Source organism: Chelonoidis abingdonii, chromosome 2 (assembly GCF_003597395.2).
Source record: "Chelonoidis abingdonii isolate Lonesome George chromosome 2, CheloAbing_2.0, whole genome shotgun sequence".
In the NCBI taxonomy this organism is placed as follows: Eukaryota; Metazoa; Chordata; order Testudines; family Testudinidae; genus Chelonoidis; species Chelonoidis abingdonii.
In genome coordinates this window covers 64,352,446-64,372,354 of record NC_133770.1, presented here as the reverse complement: position 1 = coordinate 64,372,354, position 19,909 = coordinate 64,352,446, and the positions used below count along the sequence as shown (strand labels likewise).

The window sequence follows — 19,909 nt, the reverse complement described above, 5'->3', positions numbered from 1 at the left end:
CTCACTCTGGTACTGGCCACTGTTGTCAAAGACAGGATCTTGGGTTAGATGGACCATTGGTCTGACCCAGTATGGCTGTCCTTATGTTCTTTATGTTAAATTCAGTGTTGCTTCCCAGAGTAGATGAGACTTGGTGAAGGGAGCTCCGCTCCATGCTTTGCCTCTTGTATGAGGCAGAGTGAGGAATGCTCTTGTAATTGCTCTGTTCCTCCTTTTGCCCAAAAACAATGAGAATGAGGAGGAAGGTGGGAATTAGTGGAGCTTAGTGGGAGAGGGTTGGTGTTAATTAGTGGGTCCCTCCAAGGGGGAAAGATGCCTTTAAAAAAAAAAAAAAAAATCCAACTAGCTATTTAAAAAACAAAACAAACTGAGGAGTCCTTGTGGCACCTTAGAGACTAAAACATTTATTTGGGCATAAGTATTCGTGGGCTAAAACGCACTTCATCAGATGCATGGAGTGCAAAATACAATAAGCAGAATATGTATTATAGCACATGAAAAGATGGGAGTTGCCTTACCAAGTGGGGCGGTCAGTGCTAACGAGCCAATTTAGTTAAGGTGGAAGTGGTCTAGTCTCAGCAGTTGATAAGAAGGGATGAATATTAGTATCTATTAGTATTTGAAACACCATTTAGCCACTAGTGCAAATGCATTTCAACACCTTTCTATTGTGTCAGATGTCGTCTGTTTTGTAACCTGTGCTCCTGACTAAGAGCATGGCTACACTTGCAAGTTACAGTGCATTAAAGTAGCCCTGTGCACTCTAACTCATGACCCGTTCTCACTGGCAAGGCACGTAGAGCGCTCTGACTCCGCGGCTAGAGCACTCCTGGTACTCCACCTTGGCGAGTGGAATAACATGTGATGCACCCCCGCTGGAGCGCTGCAGTGCCAGTGTGGACTCCCTGGTCTGTTAATGCACTCTGACCTCCAAAAGTGTCCCACAATGCCTGTTCTAGCCACTCTGGTCATCAGTTTGAACTCTACTGCCCTGCCCTCAGGTGTCCAACCATCAGACCCGCCCTTTAAATTCTCTGGGAATTTTGAAAATCCCCTTCCTTTTTGCTCAGCCAGGCGTGGACTGCTCTCAGCGAATCTTTCCAGATGACCATGCCTCCATGCACCAGGCGATCCCCAGTATGGAGCAATGGCGAGGTGCTGGACCTCATCAGTTGTTCAGGGGGAGAAAGCTGTCCAGTCCCAGCCGCGCCCCAGCCGTAGGCGTTACAGTACCTTCAGGCAGATATCAAGGGACATGATGGAAAGGGGGCCATGACTGGGATGCACTGCAGTGCAGGGTTAAAGAGAAGGAGCTGTCGAATGCCTACTGCAAAGCCCACGAGGCAAGTGGTCACTCTGGTGCTGCCCCCGCGACCTACTGTTTTTACAAAGAGCTGGACACGAGACTTGTGGGTGACCCCACCTCCTCTCCGAGTACCACCATGAGCACTTTGGAGCCCAGTCCAACAGGGCAGGAGTAGAATGTGGGAGCGAGGATGCTGAGGAGGAGTAAGACACCCCAGCATTCCTAGATGCATGCAGCCAGGAGCAGTTCTCAAGTCAGGAGGGAAGGTAGCCAGTTGAGGCAGCCGGTGCTTGGGGAAGGACAACCACCAGAGGAGGTTCCTGGTAAGCAGCTTTTATTTTGGAAAGGAAGTTATTTGGTATGGGCTCTTGGGGCAAGGAGGGGTAGGGCTGTATGCATGCCTAGATGTGGAATAGGGCATTAATGTGCTCTCTCACATCGTGGTAATCGGCCTCACTGATCTCTTCAAAGGTCTCAGCCAGAACTTGGGAAATGCGCTTGCGCAGGTTTCATGGGAGATCCACTGTGGTCCTTGTCCCAGTCAGGCTAACAAGCTCTGTGCCGTGAGGGGCAGGGGGACTATTGCTGCTCACAGGGAAGCTGCATATGGGCCAGGGAGGAAGCTGCATTGTAGTAGAAGACCTCCCTTGCTTCCCAGGTCACCTTCAGCAGCAAAAGATCTTCCAGGACAAACTCCTGTGGAAAATGTGGGGACTGTGTTCAGTATAGGGGCCCCCTGCAGTTTTTGGCTCTCCCCAAGGCACAGAAACCCAGAGGACAGTACAGCCATGAAAGTGCTTACACACCATTTTGGGGCTCCCGTGGGTTGTGTGTGCTTGCTTTGGGATGGGCAAATTATACTATTGTGTAGACTGTGCCTGCCCTCCTTAGGTATGGGGGAATCATTGATCTGTCTGGTGTGAACAATGCTGCCTCTGTTAAGTGTTGCATTTGTCTTTACAGATGCAACCTTGAGATCTCAGCTGTCTGTGTTATCACGGGCTGAGAGGCTGCAAAGAATCAGGAAGAGACCACCTAGAAGTGAAGAGGACATGCTGCATGAAGTCATGCAGCACCCCCTTAATGAAAATCAAAAAGTGCAGGAGTGGCAGGAGAGTGAAAGGAGAGTCTGCCAGCAGAGTGTGGATTGCCAGCACCAAAGTACGGAGCGGCTGATGAGCATCATGGAGCACCAAGCGGACTCGATCCGGGAGTTCGTAGTCATTCAGGCGGAGCACTACCGCATCTGCCCCCCCCCGCAGCCCTAGTCTCAAAACTATCTCCCTTGTGCCCCCATTTCACCTCCAACCCACTTTCCCCAGCATCTGGGTTCTTATCACCACCAGCTGCCTCCAACACCTGTAGCTTCACCACCCAGCCCTAAATACAATGACGCTTACCCACTGCACTCAACCACTGTCACCATGCAATATAGCCATCTTGAAGTGCTGCAGTCATTGCACAGCACTCCAAACAGGAAGGTTGAGTATGATAACAGGACATATGCAAATCTATGATTGTCCTATTCCTCACCCCCTTGCCATTTCTGTTTCCTAAGCAGTTGTTTCTTTTCAATAAATAGATTTTTTTTGCTTTGAAAATGTTCTTCATTATTGCATAAAGTAAAAGACACCTTAGCCCAGGAAAGCAACAGCCACTGCAAGTCAGTGTATCATATATAGCAAACACAGATTCCTACTAACATTAGAACCACTGCACTTCACTCTAGGACACCCAGACGTTACTGGTGGCTTTCAGCCTCAAATTGCTTCCTCAAGGCATCCCTAATCCTTGCAGCCCCATGCTGGGCCCCTCCAATAGACCTGCTCTGTGGCTGTTCAAATTCACCGTGTTGAACCTCCGAGGTCCATGCCTGAGTGAATCTTTCACCCTTCCCTTCACAAATATTATGGAGGTTACAGCACATGGTTATAACCACGGGGATGCTGTTATCGTCCAGGTCCAGCGTCCCATACAGAGAGCACTGGTGGCCCTTTAAATGGCCAAAAGCACACTCCACAGTCTTTCTGCACCAACTCAGCCTGTTGTTGAACTGTTCCTTGCTGCTGTCAAGGCTCCCTGTGTAGGGTTTCACACAGCATTAAAGGGTAAGTGTTGTCTCCAAGGATCACAATGGACATTTTGACTTCCCCAGGGTGATCTTCTGGTCAGGGAAAAAAGTTCTGGCTTGCAGCTTCCTGAACAGGCCAGTGTTCTGAAAGATGCATCGTCATGCACCTTCCGGGCCAGCCTGCGTTAATGTCAATGAAATGTCCACAGTGATCCACAAGCGCCTGGAGAACCATAGAGAAATAGCCCTTCCAATTAACTTACTCGGAGGCTAGGTGGGCTGGTGCCAGATGGGACACACATTCCAGTTCTATCACCCCTCCGCAATTAGGGAAATCCATTTGTGCAAAGCCAGCCACAATGTTATGCATGTTACCCAGAGTCACAGTTCTTCTGAGCAGGATGCGATTAATGGCCCAGCAAACTTGCATCAACACAATTCCAATGGTCAACTTCCCCACTCCAAACTAGTTAGCAACAGATCAGCAGCTGTCTGGAGTTGCCAGCTTCCAGATTGCAATAGCCACCCGCTTCTCCATGGGCAGGGCAGCTCTCAATCTCATGTCTTGCCCTGCAGGGTGGGGGCAAGCTCATCACAAGTCCTATGAAAGTGGCTTTTCTCATCTGAAAGTTCTGCAGCCACTGCTCGTCATCCCAGGCTTGCATGATGATGTGATCCTACCACTCTGTGCTTGTTTCCCAGCTCCAAAAGCGCCGTTCCATGGTGGTGAGCATGTCTGTGAATGTCAGAAGCAATCTCGTGTTGTATGCGTTACTCGAGTTGATATTATCAGAGTCCTCACAGTCACTTTGGATCTTAAGGAATAACTCGACTGCCAAAGTGAATTTCTTTGGCTAATTCTCTCCCAAGGTTACAACATAATTGGCTGATATTGTTCAAGTGTTTAAACTCTATCTGAAATGGGTGCTGAGTGGTATTTCAAATCCTGTTAGCTAGCTGTGTTTTAAAAGAACACTTTTTGTCTTCGGCTATGTCTACACTAGAAACTTCAGAGCACTGCCGTGGGAACAGTTCCACAGCAGCACTTTGAAGTGTGAGTGTGGTCACGTGTGAGTGCTGGGAGAGAGCTCTCCCAGAACTCCTGGTAATCCACCTCCATGAGAGGGGAATGCTCGGAGGTTGTCCGCACTAGCACTTTAAAGTGCTCAAACTTGCTGCGCTCAGAGGGGTTAGAGCACTATAAAATGTAAGTGCAGACAAGCCCTTAGGGTTAGTCCACAATACAAAGGCTTTGCTAGTACAGCTCTGTTAGTATAGCTAATACTGGCAAAGCCTCAAACATAGTCTTGGCTTGTACCAGCAGAAAGAGTTAATTTGCCAGTATAGTTAAACCATCTGCCTGATATAAGAGATACTAGCAAAAGGAGACATGGCTAATATTGTTCTGGGAGGTGGTGTCAGTGTAGTCTGCGTACGCTAGGGGGCTGTGCTGACATAACCATGCGGGCTTAGGCTCCAGAGCATAGACATACCCTCAAACTTTGCAAGAGCATATTCGTAAGTTTGTGTATAGTGCTTTCTCTGTGTAATTGTATATCATAGATCTTGGGTTGTATAAGGCCTGATCTACATTTAAAAATGCAGTCGACATAAGTGTGGCACCCAGGAGTGTGAAAAATCCATACCTCTGAGCGCCGTAGCTATGCTAGCCTCAGTCCTGTGTAGACACAGCTAGGTTGATGGAAGAATGCTTTTGTTGACCTAAGTACTGTTGCTCATGGAGGTGGAGTTCCTACAGTGATGGAGAAACTTCTAGTGCACTGTAGTCTGTCCCTGCACTCTGGGGTTTACAGTGGCATAGCTACGGTGCCATAACTATGCTGTTGTAGTTCCTGTAGTGTAGACAAGGCCTAAGTGTGTAACTTTTAATGTAGGAGTCAGTCTCTAGTTTCATTCATGCAGTTTACAATGAACAGAAGCCCATAACTGAATGATTTTTCATTTCATAAGGTCCCATGTATAATTCTCATTTTTTCCCTTTCCAACTGTACAGAGCAATAGAAAAACTAAACGGATTCCAGCTTGAAAACTATTCCTTGAAAGTTGCGTATATCCCAGATGAAATGGCAGCACAACCACCCGCACAACAGCATCCACAGGGGAGACGTGGATTTGGACAGAGGGGTCCTCCAAGGCAAGGGTCACCTGGTGCAGCCACAAGGCAGAAACCACAGTCGGATGTTCCACTGAGGATGCTGGTTCCCACGCAGTTTGTAGGAGCCATTATTGGGAAAGAAGGAGCAACTATCAGAAATATCACAAAGCAGACACAGTCCAAGTAGGTTATTCTACAGAATTGTGTTGTGGGCTTTAATTTTTCTTTTGGCTGTCTTTGTCTTTCTCCCTACACACCCAACAAAAGCCTATGTTCTTTCCCTTCCCTTTTCCCCAAATGGAGTGGTGAGTATATTTGTGGACTAGCCAAAAGTTCAGTCTGTCTGGCACATTCTCTTCCCCCCCCCCCCCCCAATCTTACTCTATCAATGTCCTCTTGTCTGATGTGTAAACTTAAATGTTCTCTGGGATTGATTGCCGCTTTCCATGTCTTCCAAGATATTTTTGGGAAAGCCTTGGCTTTACAAATAGAACACAGTACATCTTACTGTTGGGACAAGCATATGAAACTAGTTTGTCAAGTATGTATCATGTCTTGTCTCCTCTTTCTGGAATGCTTGGGCCAGATGTACACTAGAAACTTTTGTTGGTATAATATTGTCAGCTAGCGTTCTTTTAACGACACTTACACTGGAACAGAATCTTAGTGTAGATGCAGTTATACCAGCAATGAAGTCCTTCTGTTGGTATAGCATGTTTCATTTGGGGAAATGGCATAAGCAGCAGCTCTACTAGAAAGGTATTTTTGGTATAACTATACCATTATAACTATACTGGCAAAACCTTTTGAAGTATAGACTAAGCTAAGTGATTTGTCTGTTACATTTCTGCTCTCCTGGAGGTGTCATTTTGGATATTTGGTGTTTGTATTTTTTGTTGCGACAGCCCCTGCAGGGTATTGCCTTGCCAACTAAGGTAACAATTAGGGTCACTCTAAAAACATGCAATGCTTCATAATTGGCTTATGTGGTAAAAGGGCAAACTAAAAGAATTGTGTGTAACAAACAAGTTAGCAAGCTGTGTTTAGTGGCCACGTTCTGTCCTTGGTGTGTTTTTCTTCAGAACTTTCACTTTGACAGATTTAATTTCATTCAGAGCTGTGAGAAACCAACAGTACTAATAGAATGGTCTCCAGTTACAGAGGTGTGTTGCTTCTTAGGAGTCTAATGGTAAAGTTCTATGTATAGAACGCACCTTTGTTAAAGAGTAGCTATCTGGTGACTGGAAGGGCTATAAGACAATGATTCTGGAACTAGGATCCATGAACCATTGGTGGTTTGCAGAGCACACTCTGGTGGTCTGTGGAACCAAGTCTTCAAGTAGTAATGCACCCACTAGCTATAGCCCTATCCAGCGTGCTCTCAAGGCTGTTCTGTTTAACTGAAGTGTGTGTGTGTGTTGGGTTTTCATGTCTGCCTGCCCTGTTCCTCTCCCCTGGGGTTTCTTGGCCTATGTCTACACTATCACTTATGTTGTTTGGGTGTGAAGACGCCACCCGCCCGAGTGACATAAGTTACACTGACCAAGCATTGGTGTGGATAGTGCTCTGTTGGCGGGAGAGCTTCTCCTGCTGACATAACTACTGCTGCTTGTTGGGGGTGAATTAAATCGATGGGAGAGCGGCTCTCTAGAGAGCTTAGAGTGGTGCAACCACATCGGGGGGAGTATGTTGATGTGTTAACCTTGAGGGACAGATTTTCTTGGGGTTGGGGAGGGAGATGGGCTGCAGATATTGTATCATGTCAATGATTTAATAGGGAGAGGTGTCATTTCAAAAATGAGTGTTATTTCACATCAGACCTTCCAAATTTAGTATTTAACCAGACTTTAATAGATAAATGCTTACAGTAGCCTAAAAATCTTGTTACTGTTTTTATTAAGTGGATTTAAAATACTGAAGGTGGACTAAAAAGATGGTTTAATGAAGAGTGCGCAACACTACAGGAAATGAATTGTTGGGGGAGCCCTAGGACTTCCAATTCTCAGACCAGCAAAGGCTTGGGAGGTATTGTCTAAGGAATGTTAAAGATTAAGGCTATGATTTTGGTGCAGAGGTCACGATATTCATGTAATCATGCATTATAATAAAGCAGTAGCAGCTCCTGTGGGCCTGGTTTCCCACTCTGGGCATTGTGATCTAGCCCATGTGGTCGCAGTGTCATTCAAGTTTGGCACATGTATCCCTCCATAGATGGAGATGGAAGGGTGGATGTGACAACCCTACGTGGTGTTGTGACCTAGTGCATAGAATTATGAGACTCATGGCTGGGCCTACCTCCCTAATTTGTGGAACAGAAGCCACTGCTATAGGGCGAATGTGGGGTTGGCTTGCTCTCCAAGATGGGTTCACTCTCTAACACTCATGCATGTGCTCATGCTGTGACCTTTTTTGTGACTTGGGTTTTTCCCCTGAACCTCTGCTGTGTGTTTTTTTAAAAAAAAGAGAGAGACTAAAAATTTGCATGACACAATTGTAGACTTACTCATGATCTCTGAAAAGGGCAGAAGAGAGCAGAAGTACTGTCACTGACTGTAAACAGATATGACCTCACAGGATGCTTTCTGCCTTTTTTGTCACTTTGGGAAGGCATACACAAGAGAGAGGTCACCTTCCTCCTCTTCTGCCTGAAATTGGTTTTGTGGATTTTGCACAAAATGCTGCACTATGAACCAAAATGAAATGTCCATATCCAGAAAGGTTTGACAAACTGGAGGGAGTTTAGAAAAAGGCAATATAAATGATTTAGGAGTTTGGAGTTATTGACTCGTGGTTAGACTTCAGAAAACGGTGAGGGCAGTGTATAGCCTACAGGTATCTTAAAGGTGCAGACACTCAAGGCCCTATTGTCTCTCTGCAGGCCATGAGTAATTCTTAACTTTATTGGAGTTACTCTTTGTGGTGCAGAATGGGGCTCCGGTAGTAGGGAGAGAGGATGTTTAGGATGATACAAAGGTATAACTAGAAGAAATGGGATGACACTAAGAAGAGAAACATTTAGAGTTGAAAACCAGGGCAATATTCCTGATGTGAACATTAGTAGGATGTAAAATGGAGTTTTCCAGCACTTCTGTTCAAAGACTATCACTGAGGACATTACAAAGCAGGCTAGACAAAACACTCATTGGACTGTTGGGAGGAATTATTCATTTGTAGAGGATGGACTGGGTGACCTCACAGCTGTTTCCTTTCTAATTTTGTGATAGGAAAGCCAGGTGGAATGCAACACATGCTTAATAACTTGAGAGAGTAATTTTTCTATTTTATATAAAAAGCTTGGCAAAATATGTATTGGATAGAATCTGATGGAGAAGGGAACATCCACTTTCTAACATGTGGAGCTTCATCCAGCAAACCAGAATGTGTGTCTTTTTTAAAAGGAAAATATTTAACAAGTGTTGAGTTTTATGTGGTGTTAATAACTATATTTATATGTTTCACCAAATGAAACCTTGGTTTTGGTATTTTTAAAAAATCCATATTAACTCAAAATAAAGTGGATCTATAATCTCAATTATCAATCCAAAACAGAATAAATGCTTACAGCTAATGTTTTTTCTTTCCTCAAGAATTGATATTCATCGTAAAGAAAATGCAGGTGCTGCTGAGAAACCAATTACTATCCACTCTACTCCTGAAGGCTGCTCGACAGCTTGTAAAATTATTATGGAGATCATGCAAAAGGAAGCTCAAGATACCAAATTGTAAGTAAAGGGTTTAAAGAATGCACAATTCCAAATCCTTTTCCAGTCCCATTAAAGAAGTACTCTTAGCTTTATCTGTCAACAGGTGAAGGTGAATCTTCTCCTGGGTGTCAGTAACAGCATTTAACTTTTGGCTTAAAGACCTTAATTTTATTTTCAGTGCCACCCTCTTTGCTTAGTTTAAAAAACACACTTCCAGACATTGGTTGTTTGTGGGCGGGGTTTTGGTGGGGCAACCTGCAGTGAAATTCAAACTTTCGCAAGCAATTAATAGTTTTTAATGTGTGCAGATTTTGTATGAACTTTCACAAAAGGCTCTGTGGCGGCACATCAGTCCTTACCAACAGTATGCTTGCTACTTCAGTCTGACTTTTATTGAGTAGCTGAACTATAATTTTATATGGTGTTTTATAATGTACGCTATTTGGTCCAATTTTGCCTCCAGCTAAACTGGTATATGGGAATGGGAGTACCATTATAGCTGAGAGCAGAATTGGCCAGTGACATAAGTCAAAATTTGTGTTTTGGTCTCCAGAAGGGAAAAATTAATATAGTAAGATACTAACCCACTGCTTTGGTTGAGCTCCATTTCAGAAGTAGATATTATGCTGTTTGTAGCTACTAGGTGTGTCATCTTTATTTAAAAAAACAAACAAAAAAAAACAGTTTGGTTAATTTGGCTGCAAAGTATTTTTAAATAGTGGACACTACTGAGACAACAGCCCCGGACTTCTAATGGAGAGAACAGTGAAAAGTACTTAGATTTTTGAAAGCTTAGATCTGGTCTACTCTACACAGTTAAGTCAACATAAGGCAGCTTATGTCAACCTAACAGTGTCAGTGTTCAAACTGCAGCCGTGCTCCTGCCGATGCAGGTGTTCTACTGCACCGACATAATAACTCCACCTCCACAAGAGGCGTAGGGCTTATGTCAGTCCAGTTAGGGCAGTGCAGTGTCTGTGTTGACATTGTGTTACTTACATCAGCTGTTGGCCCTGACTTTCAGCCCCTCACACTGCTCCTCTTCAGTCAGTGGAAATGCTCTTGGTGAAGATGCATGCCACAGACAGAAGGAGGGTAGTGTGGACCTCAGCCACTGCAGTAATTACATAGGGCTGTAGTGTAGACCTGCCTTCACTTTTAATGTCTGTTAGTAAATATTTATCTGTATAAGTTATTGCAGCAAACAGTTAAGATTTTACATTCAAGTGATATTACATTTAAAACCTTGCCTCTTTCAGCTGCTTTTTAATAGTTGGCCATTTGTCTGAATTCTGTTACTTCTATTACAGTACAGAAGAAATTCCCTTGAAGATACTAGCACATAACAATTTTGTTGGCCGTCTTATTGGCAAAGAAGGAAGAAACCTAAAGAAAATTGAACAGGACACAGATACTAAAATCACAATATCTCCGTAAGTGTTCGGTGGCCTAAACCTTGAAGTGCTGTGCTCAGAAATAGTTCCTTGGGCTTTGTCCATTATGTAAAGGATGGGGTACCAACCATTCAGACCTCCATCCATGCTGGGACTTAAACTGTTGTTTTAGCTGAATTTAAACGCTTCTCGACTTGTCTAAAAATAGTCTAGGTCAGGGCTGATCTAAAAATAGTATTCTAGCTAGTTTAATCCATGTTTATAAAATGTTGTCTTGAAACTGTTCTATGCTAGACAGGCAAGCATGTTTTATAACTGGACTAGTTTTGAAGTATATATAGAATGAGTTGAAATAACATGGTTTACTCTTCTGTATCGGCTGGGCTTTGGAACCAGGGAAAGGAGAAAAGCAAGTGAATAAATAAGACGAGAATAGTAGTATTTTAGGTAGTAGTTTTTCTGTTTGGGTCAGGTCCCTTTCTGCTTCAGCCTCTAACAGCTAAACTGCAGTGGGGTAACCAATCTATTGTTCATTTAGACAAATGTCTAGGCAGGAACTCTTTCTGCGCTTAGCTAGTCCTCGCCCATGGGTGGAAGTGACTGCTGTAGTGAGCGGAAATGTCTGAATACTGCTCTGTCATGGAGCTACATGTGGGTGAGAGGAGCATGGACTTCTTCTCCTGAATAAAGTTTGGGGAAGTGAGAGCAGTAAAGGAGTGAACACACCAAAAGAGAAGGGACAAGAGGGAAGTGAGTTAGGAAACTGGACGAAGGAAGGGGAAACAAGAAGTGTAATACAAAAGGGAGAAAAAGGGAAAGAGGAAAGTAAGAAAGTCAATAAGAATTTCTATAAAAGCAGCAGAGAATCCTGTGGCACCTTATAGACTAACAGACGTTTTGGATCATGAGCTTTCGTGGGTGAATACCCACTTCGTCAGATGAATGTAGTGGAAATTTCCAGGGGCAGGTATATATATGCTAGCAAGCAAGCTAGAGATAACGAGGTTAGTTCAATCAGGGAGGATGAGGCCCTGTTCTAGCAGTTGAGGTGTGAAAACCAAGGGAGGAGAAACTGGTTCTGTAGTTGGCAAGCCATTCACAGTCTTTGTTCAACCCTGAGCTGATGGTGTCAAATTTGCAGATGAATTGAAGCTCAGCAGTTTCTCTTTGAAGTCTGGTCCTGAAGTTTTTTGCTGCAGGATGGCCACCTTAAGGTCTTCTGTAGTGTGGCCAGGGAGGTTGAAGTGCTCTCCTACAAGTTTTTGTATATTGCCATTCCTAATATCTGATTTGTGTCCATTTATCCTTTTCCGTAGAGAAAATAAGAATTTCTGTAAAGAAGGAGAACTGGAAAACAGTCGTGGAGATGAAAGAAAGAACCTGATAGTTTTTGTAACATGGGCAAAATGTTTGAGAGCAGGGAAAATTACCAGAAGGCAGAACAAAAAGATGCTTGTGACTGTTATAGAGTCCTTCTGGAGACCCTCAGGACAGAATTGGGAGTGAAAACCAGTTTGCCCCAGATTGAGATGAGAGAAGTTGCTGTGGGGGCTAGGAGGCAGAGGACCCTGTCTGACAGAACAGAGATGATTCCCCCCAGGGACTGGTGAGCTAGTGAGGGACATTGCATTTATGGTGTCTTATTGTTTTATATAATACTGTACTCTCTTGTGCTTTATCTGTTAAGTAAAGAGCATACAGATGTTAGACTGGACTGTGTCTGACTACTTCACACCTGCTGCTGCTGCTTGTCCCTTAGGACATTTAAACTGTAAACCAGAAAGTTTGCACCTTTTGGGTGGAGTTCTAGGTGAGGGGTGTCTTTAAGTACCGAAGAGTCTGAAGAATCAGCACTATGCCCAGGGGCTGGAAAGAGGGTTCCGACGCTCAGGTGAGGGTGCCGGATAAAAGGTCTGTGCCCTGAGCGTTAAGCCTAGGGACCTTAAGATTGAAGTAGTGGCTGGACTTTGTTCAGACTCCAGAGGCTTGAAACACCCTTGGGATCCAAAGCACATGGGTTTGGATTCCCCTGACAGCAGTTTTAGTGGTGGCAAAGAAGGGATAATTCTTCAAATAGTGTCCCTATGAGCGCTCCATGCCAGACTGTGTGTGCACCTGTGCACGTTTCGTCTGAAATTTTTGTCAGTGGTGTATGTGCCTGCACCCCAGACACCCCTGTGCCTAAAAAAGGGTTTCTAGGGAGGGGCTGACCTGTCACCACTCCAGTGCCTTTTCAACTGTCTGTGTCTTGAGACTGAGCATTGCAGCGTTGTGCCTTGTGGCTTGCTACGCCTTGCTTTCTTTATAACTTCTCTTTTAGTTTTTAGTTATTAATTTTTTCTATTAGCAAATTTTGTCCTTTGAGGGAGTTTCTCCCCTTCCCTGGTCCTTGTTTGCCCTTTGGGCCTCTAGGTTGGGTATCCATGGCCTTGAGTGCAGGTTTATACCCAAGACTCTGGGCTTCATACCCTGCTAGACCTGTCGCAGGTCCTTTCCCCTCAGCAACAGACATTCAAGCTGCCTTCGCTGCTTGGGAGAAACCCGCATTCTCTGTAAATGTAATTTTTCAGATTTAAAAACAGATCTAAAAAATGGAGGGAGGACAGACTTGAACTCCTATTTATGGAGGGCTCCCTGAGACCCACAGGAGCCAAGTTACCCCTGTACATCTGTTGCACCGACCACCTCTGGTTCAGCAGTCCCTGAGGACTCCCCAGCCCTTCCAAGAAGAAAAGACTGCATTCTCCAGACTGAGAAAAGGAGAAAGGGAAAGTCGCATCCTGGGTCTCTGGTATCTCGTATCTCAGCGTGGGCATTGCAGAGTCTCCCAGTCCCTCTGATACTGCAACCATGGTACAAACTTTGGAGACTAGGTTGTATACTGAGAAAGCGTCTAGAGCGGGACCAACATCCCAGTTCCTGACTTAGTGCCTCCAAAAGCCAGAACCAAGGTAAAGTCTTTATCTGTACTGTTGTCTGTAGCCTAAGGTGAAAAGCATATCATGCTTATTTCAGTGCAGTCTCCAGGACTGCCCGATATTTTTATTCCTGAGGAACCATATCCAGGGTCCCCAGTATCATCCAGGCTTCTATTTCATGGGAACCTCTGAATCCTCAAAGAACCCAAATCACTGTCATTTAGATGTCCTGAGAGATACTTCTCCCCAGTACCAACTCATCTCATGGAGACTGCTTATCTTCCTTCTGTTTCTTCAGTGGTGACTCACCCTCCGGTATTGACGCTGTCCTCATGCAGACTGTTTGAGGGTACTGAGGGGTACTTCCAGCTGGTACCATTACAAAATTCTCCACACCACCTCATCAGTCTCCCTGTCTAACCTCAATAACAATGGAATTGCATATCTCTTCTCGAGCTTGGTATTGACCCAACAACCAGTACCTATACCGCTAGCCCACTTTATGGATACAGATGTCTGTCATGGTTCCTCCAACTTCCAACCTCCCTTCCTAAAGGTTCACGCTGCAGAAGGAGCTCATAGCAGGAAGAACGCCTGGTTACCCTGGCAAGAACTAACTTGAGGTTTGGCCCCATTCCCTTATGCATCATCACAGTTGTCTTACTGGAATCTGTGGATTCCATATGGAGTCCACAGATTCCAGGGTGCCATCCCAAAAGACCTCACATCAAAGACATCAACTGATGCCCTAGGTCCTGCCACCCAGATACCTCCAGGAGAACAGGAAGCAGTGGAAGAGAAGAAGCACCCCCATCCCACAAATCCTCCTCATCATACGATGAATCTGTTGTGCTTCCCTGCCATCTTACCCTGATGACTTCCGGGCTTTTCAAGAACTCATAAAAAGTGAGGCTGATGCCTTACAAATCCCATTAGAGGAGATTCAGAAAATCCACCGTTCTTTGGATGGGTATCCTTCATTCACCTCCTCAAGGCAAGGATTGCCTTGCCCATCAATGAAGATTTGTTTACTCCAGCATGCATGGTATGGAAAACTCCAGCCACTCTCCCAGTCACATGTAAATGAGCTGACAAAAAGTATTACATCCCTCCTAGAGGCTCAGAGTACTTTTTCTCCCATCCACCTCCCAAGTCTTTGGGGTAGAGGCTGCCAACCAATGGAACAGGCAACTCCAGTTCCATTCAACACTATCTGATAACACTGCTCTACAGCCAAAATGCTTCTGAAATAAATGTAGTCAAACTTTACTAATTCTGGGTCACTGAGAACGAAAATGATGCTTAAAATTGTTGATTGGCTCTAGTCTAGCTGTTGGGCTCCAGACTACAGCAGTGGAATCTCCTGGCAGGTGATGTTAGGGTTTCCATGTTCCGTGACCGTCAAAAGGATCTTGTCCCATTCTTCTTCATGGAAGGTGATCTTGTAGCCTGCAACAACATCGATGGTGTGATGGCAGCCCTCAACATCGTTCACGATCTAGATGAGTGGAGACTGTTCATTGATTCATCGAAGACGAGTCTTAAAGCTGTTTTGCTGCATAATGGCAATATTTTGCCATCAATTCCAGTTGGTCATGCAGTCCATATGAAGGAAACCTATGACAACATGAAACAACTTTTGAGGTGCATAAACTATGACCAACATCAGTGGCAGCTTTGTGGCGATTTGAAGGTTGTTGCTCTCTTGCTTGGTCTGCAGACTGGATACACAAAGTACTGCTGTTTTCTCTGCGAATGGGATAGTCATGCAAGAGATTCCCACTACATCAAGAAAGATTGGCCACTCCGACAGTCATTGGAGCCTGGGAGGAAAAGTGTTCAGCATCCACCACTTGTTGAATCAAGGAAGATTTTGTTACCACCCTTACACATCAAGCTGGGTCTGATGAAGAACTTTGTCAAGGCCATTGACAAAACACAAGCAGCTTTCAAGTACCTCCGTGGAAAATTTCCAAGGTTAAGTGAAGCTAAGATAAAGGAAGGTGTCTTTGTTGGTCCTCAGATTCGTGAACTTCTTCGAGATGATGCATTTGACCATGCACTGCGTGGCAAGGAAAAGACGGCATGGAAAGCCTTCCAGTTAGCGGCAATAAATTTTCTCGGAAACAACAAGGCAGACAACTACAGGTTGTTGGTGGAAAACCTCCTCAAGGCATACAAAAGCCTTGGTTGCAACATGTCACTAAAGATACATTTTTTGCACTCTCATCTAGATTTTTTTCCACCGAACTGCGGAGCAGTGAGCGACGAGCACGGCGAGCGATTTCACCAGGACATTGCAACAATGGAGAAACGCTATCAGGGCAAATGGAGCCCATCAATGCTTGCAGACTATTGCTGGACAGTGACAAGAGATGCTCCATTTAATGAATACAAGAGACAAGCCAAGAAGCGCCGAGTAGACACTGAATAGGACTAAACTATGTACATAATAGTTTTTTGCCTTTTGTTTCATAATAAATTTTATTTATATAACCCTTTTGCTGATTTTTAAAGTGTTACATAAACAGGACAGGTGAAATATTATCATGTAAAGCAACCATAAACACATGAAAAGACCTAGGTTTACAATTTATGATTAAAACTCTACTATCTACACAATATACATAGACATAAAATGTAAAAACTTAAATATCTTAGAAACAGTAGCCAATCAGTTGTTTTAATTGTCATATTTGAATTCAGCACATCAAAATACATAATAAATACCACATTTTATCTCTGAAGCAGACGACTTCTCAAAAATTATAGACCAGTGTAAGCGGTTGAAATAATCGGAACTTCTTGGCAGAAATACTCCTTGGCCTAGTTGCAGTTCAGAGTGGCCAGTTATCAAGCACCAATAGCAAAGTGTGACTTCACAGTCTATAGTCAAAGTTTTCATCTTTATTGAACACCTGACTCAGAAGCAGAGAGAACAGTTTCAGGCCCTCATTAGAGAGGGACAGCCAGTTGCCAAGGCATCTTTCCAGGCCTCGCTAGATGCTGCTAAAACAGCTGCATGTTTTGTGGCTATGATTAGTCATGTGCTGAGCTTCCTGGCTGCAATCTTCTGGCCTCCCCCAGGAGATACAAAATATGGTCAAGCACCTTCTTTTCAAAAGCCTCAAGTTGGTTAGAGATGCCATGGATGGGGCCCACCATTCACTCAAAGCCGTCCTGATGACACTGTGATCTTTGAGCATCTATAAATCTGTGATGAAAAGAAAACAGAGCAGGGCAACTCAGTGACCTTGTCCACTGTACCAGCCCACAAGACCGGCTGAACTCCATGAGGAAGCCCAGATTCCCTAAGAAACAGCCCTCTCCCAGCTAGTAACGTCTTCAAAATGTCCGTTTTGACCCATTGATCAAGGATCACAAATTACCTCTTACTTTGGATCCTAAGTTACATTTGTTCCCGTCCTACCCTTATGGGGGGGATGGAGTCCATTACCTCAGATGGATCCTGGAAGTGATTTCTACAGGCTATTCCATCAGTTCAACTCCTTTCCACCTCCTCTCTCCCATCTGTCTTCAAGGAACTCGCTCAGAAAGATCTCTTATGAAAGATACAGTTCCTTTTAGCTGGGCACGATCAAATCTGTCCCATGGGACATTATTGGGGAATTCAATAGACAAACGGTGAGTGGAGACCAATTCTGGATCTCAGGACCTTAAACACATTAATCTGCTCCCAGTGGTTCAGAATGGTGACTCTAGCAACAATAATTCCCTCTTTGGATCCAGGAGGTTGCCTTGTTTCCCTTGACCTTCAGGATGCTTATTTTCTTGTCATCCATCTCTCGCACAAACGATTTTTACATTTTATGGTGGCAGGGACCAGTACCCGTGTCACATCCTGCCCTTCGACCTCTGCGCCGCCTCAAGAGTCTTCACCAAAGTTCTCTCAATTGCAGTAGCTTATCTTTTCCAGATGAGCATCATCATCTTTCCTTACCTGGATGATTGGTTCCTGAAATGATTGGTTCCGTTGCGTCAGTTTGGTAAAACCCAATAAACTCCTCATAAATCTCCCAGTCTTCACAAGAAAAGAACCTTAAAGAAAAACTTACTTGTTCTTTTCTTGACAAATTATAAGTCTAATCCATTACAATGGCATAAAACTTTGAAGCATTTATCTTTTGCACAATTTGTTTTAGCGCCATCATTGCGATTATTTTGGTAACCTCATGTGACAGCCACTTGTATTTTGTGCGACTAAGCCACTGTCTCAGTTCCTCTGAATCTGTACTACATAGCAACAAGAGCTGCATCAAATTTGAATCACTCTCATTATGTCCATGTAATGCTATGCCTTGTTGAGCTAGGTACTGAACACCGTTAAAAATGTTGGGTAGTGCATTCCTAGCTGATTGCGATTCTTTTCTGTAACTGGCCAACATCAGTGCAGAAACATTTACCTGCGATTGCAGAGCAGCATACTTCGTTACCACTTTCTTGTGACAGGACGATTTTTCGTGTGATGTAAAACCACGCAACGCATGTCTCCAATCTTGAAATCTGGGCGAAATAAATGTTGGTTCAGCCTTCGTAGAAAATATTAAGATCTTCTTTTCAGAACAGTTTTTGGAGACTGAGCAAAAAGCTCTGTCTAATTCGCTGTTGTACTCCAACCACATAAATCTTGATAGCCAAGATTGCTGAAAACTCCTTGATGAGGACCGGGGGTCAGGGGACACTCCAGAGCCTGGGGAAGATGCATGCGTGGGCGGGGGGCTGGGAGACACTCCAGGCAGGGCTGGGGGAGAGACTTGTAGATTTGCCGCATCTTTTCTTTCACATAACTTCAGTTTGAAAGCTTGGTGTCGAACTCAGACTGTCACTTGATGAGTTATCCTTTTTTTTACTGCACTGGCGCTACAAGATCACAAGGGCCAATTAAAAGTGGAAAGTCAGAAGCAGCACTTGCCTGCTTTAATACATTATATTTTGTTGTGCCCGTATACAACCAATTATATATTTTAAAGGGTGTAAAATAATCAAGTATTGTGCTAAACATGATCATACCCAAACTGACTGCCAAATTTAAGTTGCATGTTTTTTCCTCAGGTGAGAGCTCTGGGGTGGGGCTGGGAATGAGAGGTTCACAGTGCAGGAGGGGGCTGAAGGCTGGGACTGAGGGTGGGGGTGAGGGTTCTGGCTGGAGGTGTGGGTTCTGAGATGGCGCAGGGCCAGGGATGAGGAGCTTGGGGTGCAGACAAGCTGCCCCGGTGCTAGGGCCAGAGGGGAGGACTCCCTCAAACCCTCTCCCCGCTGGCAGCAGCAAGCTCTGGGGGAGGGCGCCCCCCCCCCCCGGTCAGCGCACACACCTCGCGCTCTCAGCACTGTCACTGCACGTGCTCCTAGGGCCCGTGGAGGGGGGGCTGCCATCACGTTTGGTGTCCTCCCCTGCTGCTGCCCCTCACCATAGGCCCACTGGGGGTGGGGAATGGGGCTGCTCCTTGCCCAGTGTTGGGCAGGAGTTGGGGATAGGGAGCGGATCAGAGAGTCAGACACTCACCAAAACCCCAGCAACTGCTCAGGTGAGTAAGATCCACTCCAAGACGTTTCCCAGATGGAAGCCCCCTCGGCGTCACCTCCCAGTGGGTGCTGGGGGAGGGCTGCCAATCGTGTGTGCCTTCTCCCCCTCCTCAGGTGCAGCAGCCAGCCGTTTCAGTCTGCCACCGGCACCTCTCTTGTGCTGTAGCCTAGCCTTAGGCAGCAACAGCTGACAGTGCAGGCAAGGGAGAGCAGCATGGAGCAGCAGGGCAGCCACCCACTTTCAATCAGGCAGGGACAGCCTGGGGGAGGCGCAGGGGGTGGCAGGTGTGAGCCAGGGAACGCTCCGGGACCTGGGGGAGATGAATGCGTGGATGGGGGTGGGGGTCGGCGGGGGCTGGGGGATGCTCCAGGCAGGGCTGGGGGAGAGACCCGTTTCCAAAAATTGGTGGAGCCTGGCTCCCAGCTCTGAATATTCCTGGAGCCCAGGCACCATGGGCCCATATAACTCACCACCCTTGCTCATAGGGCCATCATGGCTGAGACAGGTGTGGTTCGTAGAGCTGATTGATTTGTCCCTGCAGCCTCCTCTCTGCCTTCCTGTATCCCCAACTCTCCTCACTCAGGATTTGGGTTTGGTCACCTACCACAATCTCACAACACTTTGCCTGTGTGTGGCTATTCAGTGGCTGTCTGGTATGGAAGAGATCTGCTCTCCAGAAGTTAAAAGGGTACTGCTTAACATCAGAGCCAACAGCTAGGAAAACTTACCAAAGAAATAAAGTGGGTGAGGTAATGTCTTTTATTGGACCAGCTTTTGTTGGTAAAGAGACAAATGTTTGAGCTAAAGAAGAGCTCTGTGTAAATATGAAAGCTTGTCTTTCTCACCAACAGAAGT

The 19,909-nt window shown here is 45.2% G+C and overlaps 1 protein-coding gene across 1 annotated transcript in view; it reads left to right on the top strand.

The window, feature by feature from the left end:
* IGF2BP3 (insulin like growth factor 2 mRNA binding protein 3) overlaps positions 1-19,909 on the top strand; it is a 174,656-nt gene that overhangs the window by 105,583 nt on the left and 49,164 nt on the right. The window contains exons 6-8 of the mRNA XM_032773880.2: positions 5,392-5,676; positions 9,081-9,215; positions 10,508-10,630. Coding sequence (XP_032629771.1) covers positions 5,392-5,676; positions 9,081-9,215; positions 10,508-10,630 — 543 coding nt within the window. The remainder of the gene's footprint in view (positions 1-5,391; positions 5,677-9,080; positions 9,216-10,507; positions 10,631-19,909) is intronic.